Source organism: Lissotriton vulgaris, chromosome 2_1 (genome assembly GCF_964263255.1).
Source record: "Lissotriton vulgaris chromosome 2_1, aLisVul1.2, whole genome shotgun sequence".
In the NCBI taxonomy this organism is placed as follows: Eukaryota; Metazoa; Chordata; class Amphibia; order Caudata; family Salamandridae; genus Lissotriton; species Lissotriton vulgaris.
In genome coordinates this window covers 456,267,726-456,282,386 of record NC_141687.1, presented here as the reverse complement: position 1 = coordinate 456,282,386, position 14,661 = coordinate 456,267,726, and the positions used below count along the sequence as shown (strand labels likewise).

Genomic DNA, 14,661 nt, shown 5'->3' with positions numbered 1-14,661 from the left:
TCCAGAGCCAACTGGCATCACTGGGGGTAATATGTTGGCTAAAGAAAAACAAAAGAGAACTGTAAATGAAAAATTCATTGGGACATGGGAGAGATGAAAATCTTCTTACTACTCATTTGACTGAATTTCTACTAATATGATGGATTCCATGCAACCTCACCACAAGCCCAAGGGCAAGTATGATTACAAGGAAGTATTAATTCATATCAATGAGGTTCTCGGATTTCCCGCAGAGAACCAGAGGTGTGGGACCAGAAATAACATATTCCCTTATTTGTATCTTCTTCTCTCTGTGTTTCCTGTAGACATCCAGTCAGGGACCTAATCTTGTAATGAAATAACTTAGGGGCATATTATCAAGGGGATTTATCTCCGCTTTTTTGGCTTTAAAAGCCAAGAAAGCGGAGATAAAATTATCTCCCTATTACCAAGCTGTCGCTAACACCAGTTAGTGACAGCTAAAAGGAGATAGCGACCATCTTGGGCCCCGCTTTGCATGTCAGTGATATTTATCACTAATGACATGCAAAGTGGGCGTGCGAAGATGTTGAAACAGTCGCTAACATCTCTATCTCCTATTACCAACTTTTGGAGATATTCGCGCTAAGCCCGAATATCTCCAAAAGCTAACACCTGCCCTGAGCAGTTCTTAGCCATGTTATCCAATGGGAGGTGGATAACATGGCTAAGAGCATTTGCTCGATAATGCATGAATATCGCTGACTTTTCAGCGATATTCATGCATTGCGGCCGTATTTTATCGCCTTTGCGATAAACCTTGCTAATAGCAAGGTTTATCTGCGATAAAAATCGCTGATGTGCGGCGATAATTTTTGTCTCTAAACAAGTTAGAGACAATAATTATCGCTAGTTGTTGGTAATATGCCCCTTAGATTTTAGTTTTATGCATCACTTGTATACTTGGAAAAATTGAGAGGCTGGACTTTTTAACATTGTAAAATTCAAATCAAGGTTGTCTATTCCAGCAGGCAGCACCTTACTGGCAATAGATGATGCTTCTTTCCAAATGTTTCTAACTAACATGTCCATCAATGCAGGTGCATATGCACCATACACAACATAATCACCTTTGGAGACACGTCAGCCATTGTTGCCGCATGGAAATGATTGTTTAGATGTTGTCAAGGCTTTGAGGCGAAAATGGGGATGCGGCCCAATTTCCTCTAAAATGCTTCATTTGATGACAATACATAACTTGTGTATTTGCAAAACATACATTGACCCCTCAGACATCTTGGCACTGAATAAGAGAAGTTGTTATTATTACTTGCCAACAGTAGTCATTTTATCAACCTTGGAAGTATGAAAAGCTGGGCAGAGCTGTATTTCCTCACACCTGTGACTAAGCATCCTCGACTGGATGCATTAATGTGCTGAGCTAGCTATCAAACCTAGTGCTGGAGCATCAATTTGTAAAGAGGAATTAAAAAGTCAATGTGGTTTAGAAAACACCTCTCATAACGATATCTTTCATATGTGTAACACAATCCCTTAGTTTTAGGTTTCTCATTAGGAACTGTCACATTCATCCTCAACATTGGGAAAGTGTCAGTTTTATTTCAAAAGGAACCAGAAACAGTTTTCTTTCCTGGTCTGTTCATGTAAAGCAGCAAAATGGCCTACACTTTATTATGTGTCAGTTGGGGATCAGGGAGGTCCAGTGATTCTTGTACTTTGGAGGAGAAGTTTGCGTTCCATCACTTCACTGTGCAGATCTGGTGCATTTGACTAGGGTGGCATAGTTCTGGTGATCTGTGACCTGTGAATGATTTTCAGTGTTCCTAAGAAAGGGCTTGGCCTGTCTTACAGTGGCAATGCATTTCTAAGTTAGTGGCAATTTTAAGGATTCATACAGATGCATAGCTGCTCTTACTTATTGAGATGGGTTCCAGGATATTCTAACAGCGACAGACAACTTTCTGTTTTGAAGTCCTGGGAACCTTTCAGATGGAGGTTTCTAGGACGCAATGGTGGGTTGCTCCATCATTATAACGCTAAAAGTTGCAAATCATGGTACACAAGGCAAATGATTTTTGAGCTGGTGTTCTAAAGTTATATGCAATTGATTGTGTTGCACTTTTTAAATCAAACTGATGACTATGTTTTAGTTATTGGGTAATCTGATACGTTCTGAACATTGAGAATCATCAGGCCATTAGTGACTGCAGTAAAGATGATGGGTGATGACGTAATACAACAACAACTATTAGTAAATTCTACTAGTCTGAGTGGTTTCTTCTAAACTCATTTCACTGTTCAAGCCAACAGGAGTGGTGTGGTGACATAACAGAATGCCCTCTGGTCAAGTCGTACTTTGTAGCTCCTCCTTTGATGAAAGAACAGCTTTTTTGTTGTTGAAAAGGTGAAACAAAAAGGCTTCAACTGTTGGATGATGGGGTCTCACCTCAAAATGCTAGTGATGAGTAATCACTGAATGAGAGAGAGAGCACTCTGAATAGTGGAGAGTATTGTTATTAAACCAAATATTCTTTTTTATACAGCTGGCATGCGTGAAATTGGCATTCCAGCCATGAAAATGGCATTGGTGTCCTGGAAAATCTGATTGTTCTTTTATCAAGTGTCAGATTTTGATGCTTCTTAAACCTAGAATTTATTTGCCAAAATGAAAACTTTAAATTTGGTATATTGAATTAAAATAAATGTCTGTGACTATTTTGCTGCATTATGCTATCAATATCCACTCCTTTCATAACAGTAGATCTCAGAGACACTAAGTGCCATGGAAATGTTCACTGAGGAATGTCATTCGTGAAACATATTTCAATTCAATGCAAAATACCAGAAGTTAGTCTTATGAGCACAATTTGTGCAGATCTGCCCTTCTTACCAATACTGCAAATTTACTTCTACCAGTATTGCAAATTTACAATACCAATTCAAAATTTTGAGCAATCAAATTGGAAATTTGCACCTGGAATAAGCCAAAAATTAGGCTGTCAGTTATGTTGACCTTTGTTTATGTATATACATTTTCAAAACTGTGCACCTTATTTGGAGTTTAGCAAAGTGAAGTATTGCCAAACTGCGGTGGAGGTCCCTACATTCAGAGTGCCATTGAAATCAATGTGCTCATGTTATGGTTTGTAAGACATCTGTAATGCTCAAACTCATTGTGTATGTTGTTTTCAAAGTAGTGAATAGATGTAGCTGGTTGGTTATATTCTTCCTAAAGATAGATCCTTTAATTAATTCCATGTGCTAGAAGTACTATATTTTTAAGTCCATTTTTGACTAAGGAAAGGTTTCCATCATTCTAAAACTTGGGTTTTAGCATACAGATACAGATATTACTCACCGATGCACCTCTTTGCCCAGGAACTCCATTGGTGCCAGCGGGACCAGGAGGTCCTCGAGCCCCACTTAATCCAGGAGCACCGGGAAGACCAGCTGGACCCTGAAGGAAAGAATCAAACGTTATTTGCAAGCATATTTTGACAACTCTAATTTAATATCTGACCTCCATAAATTGTATGAATGTAAGACTGCTGTCTAAATAGTGCTCTGACTGCCTGCAGTATCTAATCATTGTGATATATATTATAAATGTTGGTGTCCTATGTCCGATTATTTATGTATTAACTATTTAACTTAAGAGGTGTTAAAGTAACCATATGATTATGGTTTAGAAAGGAGAATTAATTAATGATGTCTGGAGAAGTCACTGATGTTCATCTTCTCTTCCTAACCTTCAGAAATTAATTAAGAGCAATTATTTGCCTGGGGTTGTGTTTTTTTTTTAATCCTTAGCCCTTGGCCACTGGATACCTCCAAGTTTTATGCATCTTATAAATGGTATGATGATGTGAGGCAAAGGCATCCATATTTTAAGACATTTAGTTGCAAGTTTCCAGAGGACCATAGCTTCCATGGGACCACTGGTAACAATCTGGTCCCAATTCCCTAGAAGCCCTTATATAGATATTACATGCATCATACAATAAGAAACAAAGAGGCATTCTTGAAGATATTTTTGATTGCCGTTGTTTGAAAGGTCTGCTTGGTGTCATAATGTTTTAAGAAGGAACAGATTGCAGGTTTTTTGTTTCTGTGGAATCGCCTCTTTAAAATGCAGATTCCATATAACCTAATACTATAATCAAATGTCTACCTATGGCATGAGAGAATATGTTTCTGAATGTAATACTTACCACTTCACCTTTTCCACCTGGTGCCCCATCTCTGCCAGCAGGACCCTGAGAATGGGCAAATAAGAACAATGATTGTAGTACACTGTTTCCAATTGAAAACTCTTTCAATATGTTAACCAATGTACTTCTTGAGACTTACAATAGGACCAGTAGCGCCAACGTGACCTTGGGGACCTGGTTCTCCTCTTCCACCTGGAGACCCATCAGATCCACGGGAACCTGGTGCACCAGCTTCACCCTGCAGATATAAATAGAAAAAGGATAATTCCATTGTTTGGACTATACTTTGTTAGCTTATTTATGCATAGTGTAGCCAGGTGAGGTGACTGCAAGTGTTGGCTACAGACTCTGCTGATCAGAAATCCATGTTGTGTTTACTTAAAAGTCTTCATTGTTGATACAGGAGTCTATGATAGATACAATATCTAGTAAAACAACATGTTACATTATATGCACAGTTTATTTCCCCATGGGGAGCTTAAGAACTATGAAATAGTCCTATACCTCTGAAAAAAGATGAGACAGAATCATTCAGATGCCATGAAACATTTGACCAATTCTTCCCTAACAATGCTAATCTTTCGGAGACACTGGTACAGTCAAAAGGTTTCCTGAACTCTATGAAGGGCATTTTGCAATCTAATTCTTCATGTGTATCGCATAGTGAGAAAACATGTTAGTTAGGTTTTAATTGAAACACCCTTTGATTCTTTGTATTTTTGTCTTCTATGTATATTCCTTTGATTCTCCATCTGCAGATATGGTTGCTGCTTTCTCTGGTATAGTTTTCTTCATATTTTACTTTCTTCAGAATGTGCTCTTTGCTCATCCTATTTCTATCTCCTTTTCATATCTTCAAAGCCATAAACTACATCTTGTGTGGGCTTTAGTTGTCAAATACCTTAAGACCTGGGCCTCCAGGGAATCCAGCTGTACCAGGTGGACCGGGAGGACCCTGAAATAAAAAAAAAGGAAAAGCTTAATTGAGGTTCCCAAATTAACATAAACTGCTAACAGAAAAATGGGGCTAAATAGATATCTGTGGCAAATATAATTAAAATGCATCAATTTCAATCCGTTATTCCACTGTTCCCTGGCCATACATGCTACAATCATGTACCACTTACCTTTTGGTAATTCTTTTTCCATAGCCTTAGTACATTTGTATCTCAGATCTGTCTATGGTTTGGTTGTGGTAGATAGTAGGTTTTTATATTGTGCCAAAACTACTTTGCTACCATAGTCCTCTAATTTCAGTAGCCCTTGTAATAATTGTTTTTAAATGTTTGTGATGGGCCCCCATAATTAAACAAATTGGAGAAGCACTGCTCTATAATATAGCTAAAGTCTGGGGTTTCCAGATACAGCAGCAGCAATCACAGCTTGTTGGATACACTTCTGAGTCGTCCTTGATTCCATACTAATTCTTCAAGATGGTGTTTGGCTCTTTGAAAAGGTTGTGTGGTAAAATCATGGAATATTAATAAGCATATTAAGTCACTACTGATGAAAACTGCTCCCCGTCTGTTGCCTCATGCCATGATATTGAATAATCATTTCAAATAAGGGGTGGTGTACAGGTGACCAAAATCTGTTTTGGTCCAGATGACCAAGGTGGTGTAGCACCAGCAGTACTGTACCAGCTATTACTTTCACAAATGTTTTGCAATCCAGTGGCCTGGTGCACTAAGGGTTTTTTCCATATGTGTCTATGGGAACATGTATTAGCATATAGGACCCTGAGTTCAGTAGTAAATGTTTTCAATATGACACTACTATAAGAGGGCTTTAGTGGATTTGGGATCATAACTGTCGCTGCCTCTCTAGTAGTATGTGCAACTGTGCTGCTAGCCTTTCCTTTATTATATAGCATCAATAATCTGAGGAATAACTGTGACCCAAAAACGGTTAAAAAATTTTAAGAGTAATCATTTCAAACTGGCATTTTGCCTTTTCTCTTGATGCTAATGGCTTCTATGATCTTTTGTAAGGTAAGTGGTATGTCTTGGGTCTCAGTCAGGTATAGCAGTATTCTTAGCACCCTTGAGGCAGCTAAATGTTCATCGAGCTCAGGAAGAGGTGGGGACGGTTGCATGTATAGTTGAATGTAATAGTATTTCAACATATAATTAATCTCAGCCTCTGAATTTGGGATCTTATCATATAGATTTCTCAGGGCAGTTGCTTCTGGCCTTCTCTGCTGCCTTCAGCATGAAAGTTAGTAGAAGCTCACTGTTTCGCTGCTAAGTCTGACTCCCCCTTGGACTCGGATAGTGCTGGATTAAAGGAATTTAAGATTGTTCTTTTATGAGGGAAAATTCACCTTTTGTGGATACCTTGCATTTCTAAATGAATATATATCCTCCTGCAAGTAAGACTTACACGAGGAAAGGCTATGTGAGTCAGGCATAATTAGTCTTACAGTGATGACTACATTGGGGTATCCTTCAGTACTGCACACGTTTTAACCTATTCAAGACAAGGAATAATGTCTTTAGGTTTATTGTGCTGTGTTTGCTTTGTTACCCCGTAGCCCATCTTAACACCTATATTTATGGTCTATCTCGGACCTAAAGAATACTTGGAAATGGATACAGCTTTCCTGGGTGGAACATACTGAATTATTCATTATTATAGATTATCATTAATGATCATGCACATCAGTTTCTAATAGTATAAAATATGTTAAAAAGAGGAGCTTACAGATGGTCCAGCAGATCCAGGAGCACCATCATTTCCACGGGCACCCTAAAAGGAACACAAAAGCACAATTATCAAACCATGGCGTACATGACACTTTCAAATCCGGTACGAAATGGCTGGTTGACGTCTGGGTATCATGCCACTCATGGCAGTCATGGAAACATCTTATGAGACAGCCTGACATATGCAGATCATCCTGTCACCACACAACCACACAGGTATGGCACTCTGTACAACTTCTGACTTTTGATACTGATGAAGGGAAATATAGTTCAGATTTAGTCTGCATGAATTCAATATCTGCAGCAGGCACAATATTGCATTGCATTGTTGTTTCTAAGGATCTGACGTGTTGAGCAAGTAAAGAATGACAAATAAAGAACATGAGTATTTACTGCTCTCATGGGTGGAGTCCAGTGCCTCACTATACCTAATGACATGTGGCTATTTGTGCAAGCTAAACCACCTCTACCAGATACATCAGTTTTAGAACTGGAGACCACAGAGGGGTTCCTAGAAGTAGAGATTATTCCTTTAAGAATGATTTGTGCAAAAACAAATAAAGAGCCAGACTATCATCCTGTTACTCTAAGGTTTCTGATTTTAATCATATTGCTAAAGGGACTGGAGCATTTATTGTTGGAGAACAAGGTAGGAATCATCTCTGGCTACGTTAGCACTTGATACCCTTGTAGCATTTTCATACTGTGTTCCAAATATAATTGATTAATTATTTTAAAAAAATGCAATTACTGGTGTTTTAAATGATATGAAACAAATACAGTGTAGAACTGATGCAATTGGGCAAGACATTCAAAATATATGTTTTATGTTAAACATTTTAAATATATAAATATGGTTTTTCTAGACACAGGGGCGTTATTAAACTCAGTGTAATTTATGTACACTAGCTAATATTTATGAAGTGACACATGGGGAGCTTCCCCAATACAGAGCTCCAGTATACTTCACAAAAACAGATAGCAAACGCTTCTGAAGCACAAAAACAAAACAACTATTAACCGACAACTATCCACTAGAGTTATGTCTGGGTTCTTAAAAAGGAGTCATAAAGTAGTAAATTGTCAGGTGTATATAAGTTGGAAATTCCAAATTCTAGGAGAGGCCACTAAATATCCACGGTGATAGCAGCACCGGCAAGATACGTGAAAAAGGTAGCACCACAGGGGTGTAAAGATTTTATCACAGAATCATGCAGAGTTTTGAAATAAGTGTTTTTGAGAACCCTTAAGAAATAAGGGGCAGATTTATGAGGTCCTTGCGCATCGTTTACGCCGCTGTTGCGTCACGCAAGGCGGCGTAAACGTGGCGCATCCCTACGAACGATTTACAACGTGACGCATCTAGGCAGATGCGTCACGTTGTAAAGCCCTGCGCCGCTTGTGGGCGTTCCGGCGCAGGGTGGGCGTTCCGGGGCAGGTGCGCCTCGCAAAAGTGGCTGAGTGAAATCTATGAGATTTCACTCAGTCACTTTTAAGCCAAGCAGGCGTAGGTCTTGACGCAGCATTGTTAAAATGGGGCACCCCGAGCCTTGCTGGAGCTGCGTCGCGCTTGCGACGCAACTCCAGCAATGCGCCACATTTCCGGCACAGATGCGTCACGCATCTGTGCTGTTTTTGCACCATGGTGCGCCGCATTATAAATGCGGCGCACCATGGCTGGCGGAGCTGTGGCGCACTGTGGCGCATGTTAACTGGCGCATCCCTGAGGATGCGCCAGTTAACATAAATCTGCCCCTGTGTGCTTCAGTAGTGCCCATGGCAATGCCTATATATCAATATGTTCATCGAGTAAATCATGGTTTAGTCAATTTAAATATATAAATGTATGTTTGTGTCTGTAGAATTGTGTTAAGTACAGGAGTCAGAACATTCTATATTTTACTTGAGGGAGCAGCTATATGGTCGTTTATCAATGTACCAGTTCAATAAATTAACTTCATACAATATGCCATAACATTTGGGATTTGCACTTGGGTTAATGTGTAGTAATTTCCAAATCCTCTACATCTTTAATTGAGCCCAATGCTATTCAGCAATTAACAAAACATGAGGCTGAAGTGACTTATGTATTAAAGTATTTTATTGTACGTAGGTGATTTGTCGGGGAAACGTTCAGTTTATTGACTTACTGCAGGGCCAGGACCACCGGCACGTCCTCTTTCACCAGCTGGACCTCTTGGACCCTATAAAGCAGAGCAAAATTCAATTGTTAAAGATTGATATAGTACACTGTATCAATTCATGCACATTGACAGGCACACAAAATTAAATCTTTGTATTTAAAAGTAGGAACTAGGCAAGCAGACTTCATTTACCAGCGTCCAACTCAGCAAGAAGACATTTATGAATTTACTAGTATATATCTCGAAAGGAAGTGACATCACTGTACTTCTCAAGACCCATGGGTACACAGTTAACATCTGTTGATTCCCGCCAAAATCATCTTTAAAAAAGCCAGGCACGCAGACTTATTTTACCAGCAGCCAACAAGAAGACATCTACAGATCTCACAGCATCCATATTGACAGGAACTGGCATCACAGCTTTTCCTAGCCTCCATTTGTACAGCAAGTGACATCACTACGTTTTCCATTCTTTGCATTTCTGACAGGAAACATGCAGTAATTACCGCTGAGCCTGGTAGGCCATTGTCTCCTGGATTGCCAGCTTCTCCCTGTGAAGGAAGGACACCATGTTAGACAAAAATTAATAAAGAACATTGTACAATAGCCTAAAAATACAGCAATGCTACCTTCAACACAAGTAAAATGTTCAGTGCAGGAGAAAAGGTAAAGAAAATGCTAGATGATGCATAGTACATAAATATATTTTTATTTAAAATATTTCAAGAATATGGCATGGTTACGCTGCAGGTCACAAATGTGCATTTCGTTTAACAACAACATTACTTCAGATAACATTTTGAGAAGTAGCGATATTTTGTATTGCGGAATTCAATAACATTGACTGATAATAGTTAACAATTGTTCTACCAATAACAGTATACTAACCAATTGCCAGAAAAACTGCGTACAGAACCCTCTGAGCCACAGTTCAGAAAAGACCTGAAAACAATCCTCTTCTCCAAAGACTAAGACCGGAAATAAGCATGAACTATTGGAAACATCTTTTAGCATTTTCAGCGCAGGGACACACTTGCTAGTGTAACCATGCGCTTTACAAAATACTAATAAATAAATAAATATGGCTGATTTTCCATAGAGCTACAAGAAGGTCTAACCTTAACGCCAGGAGAACCAGCGTCACCTTTGGCACCATCTCGCCCATCGAAGCCCTATGGGAACAAGCAGAGAGAATGAAAAGTATGGTGAGTGATATTAACACATGTGTTTGTAAAAATCATACGTAGCAGTCTGAAACATAAATTATGCATATCGGACTTATTAAAAACTTTTAACAAGTTTCCACTTTAAATAATTCTAAAATAGATTACTTGACTCAAATATCGACTAGACTCAATGTAGAATCTGCAATATGCAGCTGGCTTCAAAATCACAGGCTCACAGGAATTCGATGTGTATTTGTCACATTATCAGAAGGTGGCAATACTTGCTCATACAGTACAGTATAATTTTAAAGTATTCTTATTGCCCAGAAAGTGAAAAACAGAAAGTCCCAACTATTTCGGTGCAAAATGTGCACTTTATACCTCCAGTACATAAAAGGTTGGGTGAACAAATGCCGGGCAAAATGTTTCACGTTCTTGTGTCGCACAATGTGGAAATTACAATGCAATAGATAAGCACAGCTCTGAAATACTAGGCAGCATCAAACGTCTTAATAATAGGAGTATACACCATCTCTTGACCCTAGGTTAAGGAGAAGAATACACCTAGGATGCTGACAAACACTCAAAGGTTCGTTTATGGAAGCAAGTGAATGGTCTATGGGTTTGTGTGCTTGCTTCATGTCAATGAGGAGAACGCTATGAAGCTCAGAGGTTTGTTACATTCAGTATAGAGTGTTGCAAATAATACATTTTCATGCTAGTAGAGTATTTTGTCTCCACAGAGGTGAGTATATAAAGTTACAAATGTATATATTAGATTATGAGACCAATGTCCTGCAAGGAATGAAAACGCATGCATAAATATGTCGTTTTGAGCAAATGCTTCTGTTTATCTGATCAGTAGCATCATGGCCCTAGGGTCTCTAATTTTTTCTTAGGACAACAGAGTGATAATGTTTTTCCTTAATATATTGAGATTACCTAAGTTATTGCCCTTCTTCCCTTCACCTTACAGTGCCATGTGTATTTTGCAGGTTTTAAATAGGCGACAGTCAAAATTGGTAGTGCGTAAATGATTCTTAAACATGGATACTTACTCGGTGACCTTTCATTCCAGGGAAACCGGCCATGCCAGGAGCACCTCTTGCACCCTAAAAGTCAAGCAAATAAATGAAATGAAAGTATGGTTTGAAAAATGTTGCAGCATGTTTATAAGTTTTGTTCTCTATGATCTGAATATGTCTCTCTTCAGTTTGATGCCCAATAGGGCACTTTTAAAACGTTTTCTCACCAAGGCATGCATGGAGAATGTCTCTCCTCCAGTATTGGACAGCAATGAGCAGTTCTACCTCAACAAAGGCCAACAGGGCTACAATAAGATACTAGAAAGACAACATGCAATATATCGAGGAAGCGTCGAAGGAGTGGTTGAATCTGGGCAGTCAGTCCATAATAAATAAAGCTAGTCCTAAAATCTTTAATGATATGTGGGATAATTAGCTTCAGTAAATGAAGGCATGCAAATGCATATGATGAATAACTATATTGTACTGACAATTGACTTCCAAGAAATTACTGCTACTACTATTCCATATAATGAAAAAATAATAATAGTGAATGGATAAATGATCTATAGTTAAAGCAATATTGGCCATAAGCCTTACCGCTGCACCAGGTAATCCACGCTCACCAGGTCTTCCAGATCTTCCATTTTCACCCTTTTTAAAGAAGAAGGCATGTATAACTTTTTTGAGACTTAGATAGGGGCAAATGCATATTTCCATAGGAACACTGAGTTACATGTTATTGCATTACCAGAGAAATATAGAAGAATGTGTTTCACCTTAAAATAGGGCAAAAGGATAGATGTATAACTTTAATTTCAACAAATATGAAAATGCTTCTAATATAGTATTGAGACTTTAAAGATCACATGTGTGGAATTTTTTCAATTCTAAAGGATTTGTATCTTAAATTTTATGGAGAAAGAGAAGGTTTTCATATCATTTGCAGATACTGTATAGGAAAATTGTTACATTGTGATACAAGGATCGATTGCCCTGATGTATGAAGGGAAAAGTTTATTTCTTTATGTGAGAGAAAGGAAATGGTGAATTGCTACCAATCTAGTTAGTATCTATATATATATCACATTTCTTTGCATCCTGAAGGTCCTTTTATTGGGGCCCCTCATTTGCCTGGGAAACCACCCCTGCTCCCTTGGACCTGACCAGTAAAGGTGCCTATTCTGAAACTCTCCTCAGATGGGGTAAAGATATATGTTCTCTTTTTGCTTCACTCTCATTTACTTCTTGCTTCCCTCCCCACTGACCATCCTGCACCCTCTTCATAGTAGATTTGTACTTTACTCACCCTCCATAAATCCACAGCTCCCTATCCCTTCACAAATTTTGACTCACCACCTAGCCCATGATTGTGCGTCTTCCTGCCCAAACCTGTCATTGGTCCCATGATCACTATCAATCTCTTTGGAGTACTTCTCTCATCTTCATCATTTTCTGCCTCCTCTATTCACACCCCTTTTCTATTGCGTTCTCTTCCCCAGTCTCCCTCCAACAAGCTGAACTGGTAAATCCAAAACTATTACTAATAACAAACAAAAGGAAGTCATTGTTTTTGCACAAGTCCACCACCAAGGCCTATCTATACATATCCATTGAGATTTCTAAGCATAGGCCTATGTATTTCACTGATCAACAAAATAGATTTATGATGAACAGACTGTTCTTTACTTATGGCTTCCTGAAGTGGTTTAACATGTATATGTTAGAAAAAAGGGTCTAAGGCTGCCCATTCTGTCCACTAATTCCTTTTCATTTACTTTATGGAATCCACGCGGTTTGGAAACAATACAGCATTTTAGCCCGCTGTAGTGGGCTATACCGGCCTTAAAACGCCCTCTCCAGCGTTAAAGGCCAGCGCCGAAGGCGAGGGTCTTTAACAAGGGAGTTGGCCGTTAATGGCCGGTATAACCCAGAATAGGCCGGCTATCGGGCTATTAGAACATTCCGCCACTAGAGGGCAGAATGTTCTAACAAATAAATCAAAAAGCATCAGTGAGACCAAGGGTATTCAAATCCCCTCATCTCCATGAGGCCTTTGTTCACAGCAACAGCAGTGAATCACAAACATTGGAATGTTGTAGCTCCAGGCTTTTATCAGCCATTAGAAGCCTGGAGCACTCCATTGTGTTCAATTGAGCTTCCAACAATCACATTTTCTAAAGTCTGTTAATAATCTGCAGCACACATTAAGTAATGCTCGATATTTATAAGGATGAATTAAGTTTATGGTCAAACAAGCAACATGTGCAGGAGTTGGGCAAACACAATAACATTGATCTACAATAGTGAAACAAGTTGAGTGTAAATACAATAGATGAAAGATAAAAGAAAAGGCAAGAGGAATACTTACTACTAGAATCCATGAGTACCCCAACAAGTTTCAACATAAATCAATAACAGCAGAAGCAAGAACAGAAACAAGAGCAATCCTTGCTACTTAAAGGAAAATGCTACTTACCAGTATGCATCTGTTCTTGGCATGTAGGGCTGCAGAACCACACACTATAGCCTTAGATCACCATCTGGTGGTGGGCCCGGATGATTACACTTTGTTGTTGTCTTGGAAGAGTCTTTGTCTGTTGGATGACTCCTCCCTTATATTGTAGTGCACATGGGCATCGACTCCATCCTTAGATTGTTTTCACCACTGGGCAACTGATGGAGTTGTATGAGTAAAGATAAAGATGACCATGTGTTGTGTATCTAAATAAGATAATACTGGAACAGATACAGGTAGCCGGGTAGGCGGGTGGGCGTGTGTGGTTCTGCACCCCTTCATGCCGTTGCGATTTTTGTTGCCTCTGCTTCTGCCTTTATTGTTGTTTCCTCTATACCCTCCTCTATAATATCCCTTACTGGGTGAGGTTTGGTTGGGCGCTTTGTAAGAAGAGGAGGTGTTATTCGTTTGGAAACCTTTAGAGGCACCCCTATATGAGGAGCGATGAAAGGAAGGTCTATGAGCTTGCGTTTGTAAAGCTCCCATTGATTTTGCCGTATATGTATCTTTCTTCATCTTTTCCAGTGCACTGTCCACTGCTGGACCGAAAAGATGTTGTTGGTCGAATGGTTGGTTTAATATACTAGCTTGTACTTCTGCTTTGAACCCAGAGATGCATAACCATGCATGTCTGTGCAACAGTACCCCTTACTGCTCTAGATGCTGTGTCTGCAGTGTCTAGTGCACATCCTTTGGAGGTATTTGTTATAACCTTGCCTTCTTGTATTAGGTCAGGTGTTATATTGTTCTGGCAAGTGTTGCATGAGTGACTCAAACTCATCATAATGAGCTCAGTCATATCTCGCTAACAGTGCTTTGTTGTGAGATGGTACGTTTTCCTGGCGCATCCATCTAAAAGCTTAGACTCTTTGTCGGGGGTGGAGCATCCCCTGTTGTCTGCGAGTTGGCTCTC

The 14,661-nt window shown here is 39.2% G+C and overlaps 1 protein-coding gene across 1 annotated transcript in view; it reads right to left on the bottom strand.

Moving 5' to 3' along the window:
- COL3A1 (collagen type III alpha 1 chain) overlaps window positions 1-14,661 on the bottom strand; it is a 113,698-nt gene that overhangs the window by 49,746 nt on the left and 49,291 nt on the right. Inside the window, exons 9-18 of the mRNA XM_086955350.1 lie at window positions 11,831-11,884; window positions 11,264-11,317; window positions 10,158-10,211; window positions 9,546-9,590; window positions 9,046-9,099; window positions 6,894-6,938; window positions 5,092-5,145; window positions 4,330-4,428; window positions 4,191-4,235; window positions 3,338-3,436 (exon numbers count right to left, since the gene is read on the bottom strand). Coding sequence (XP_086811476.1) covers window positions 3,338-3,436; window positions 4,191-4,235; window positions 4,330-4,428; window positions 5,092-5,145; window positions 6,894-6,938; window positions 9,046-9,099; window positions 9,546-9,590; window positions 10,158-10,211; window positions 11,264-11,317; window positions 11,831-11,884 — 603 coding nt within the window. The remainder of the gene's footprint in view (window positions 1-3,337; window positions 3,437-4,190; window positions 4,236-4,329; window positions 4,429-5,091; window positions 5,146-6,893; window positions 6,939-9,045; window positions 9,100-9,545; window positions 9,591-10,157; window positions 10,212-11,263; window positions 11,318-11,830; window positions 11,885-14,661) is intronic.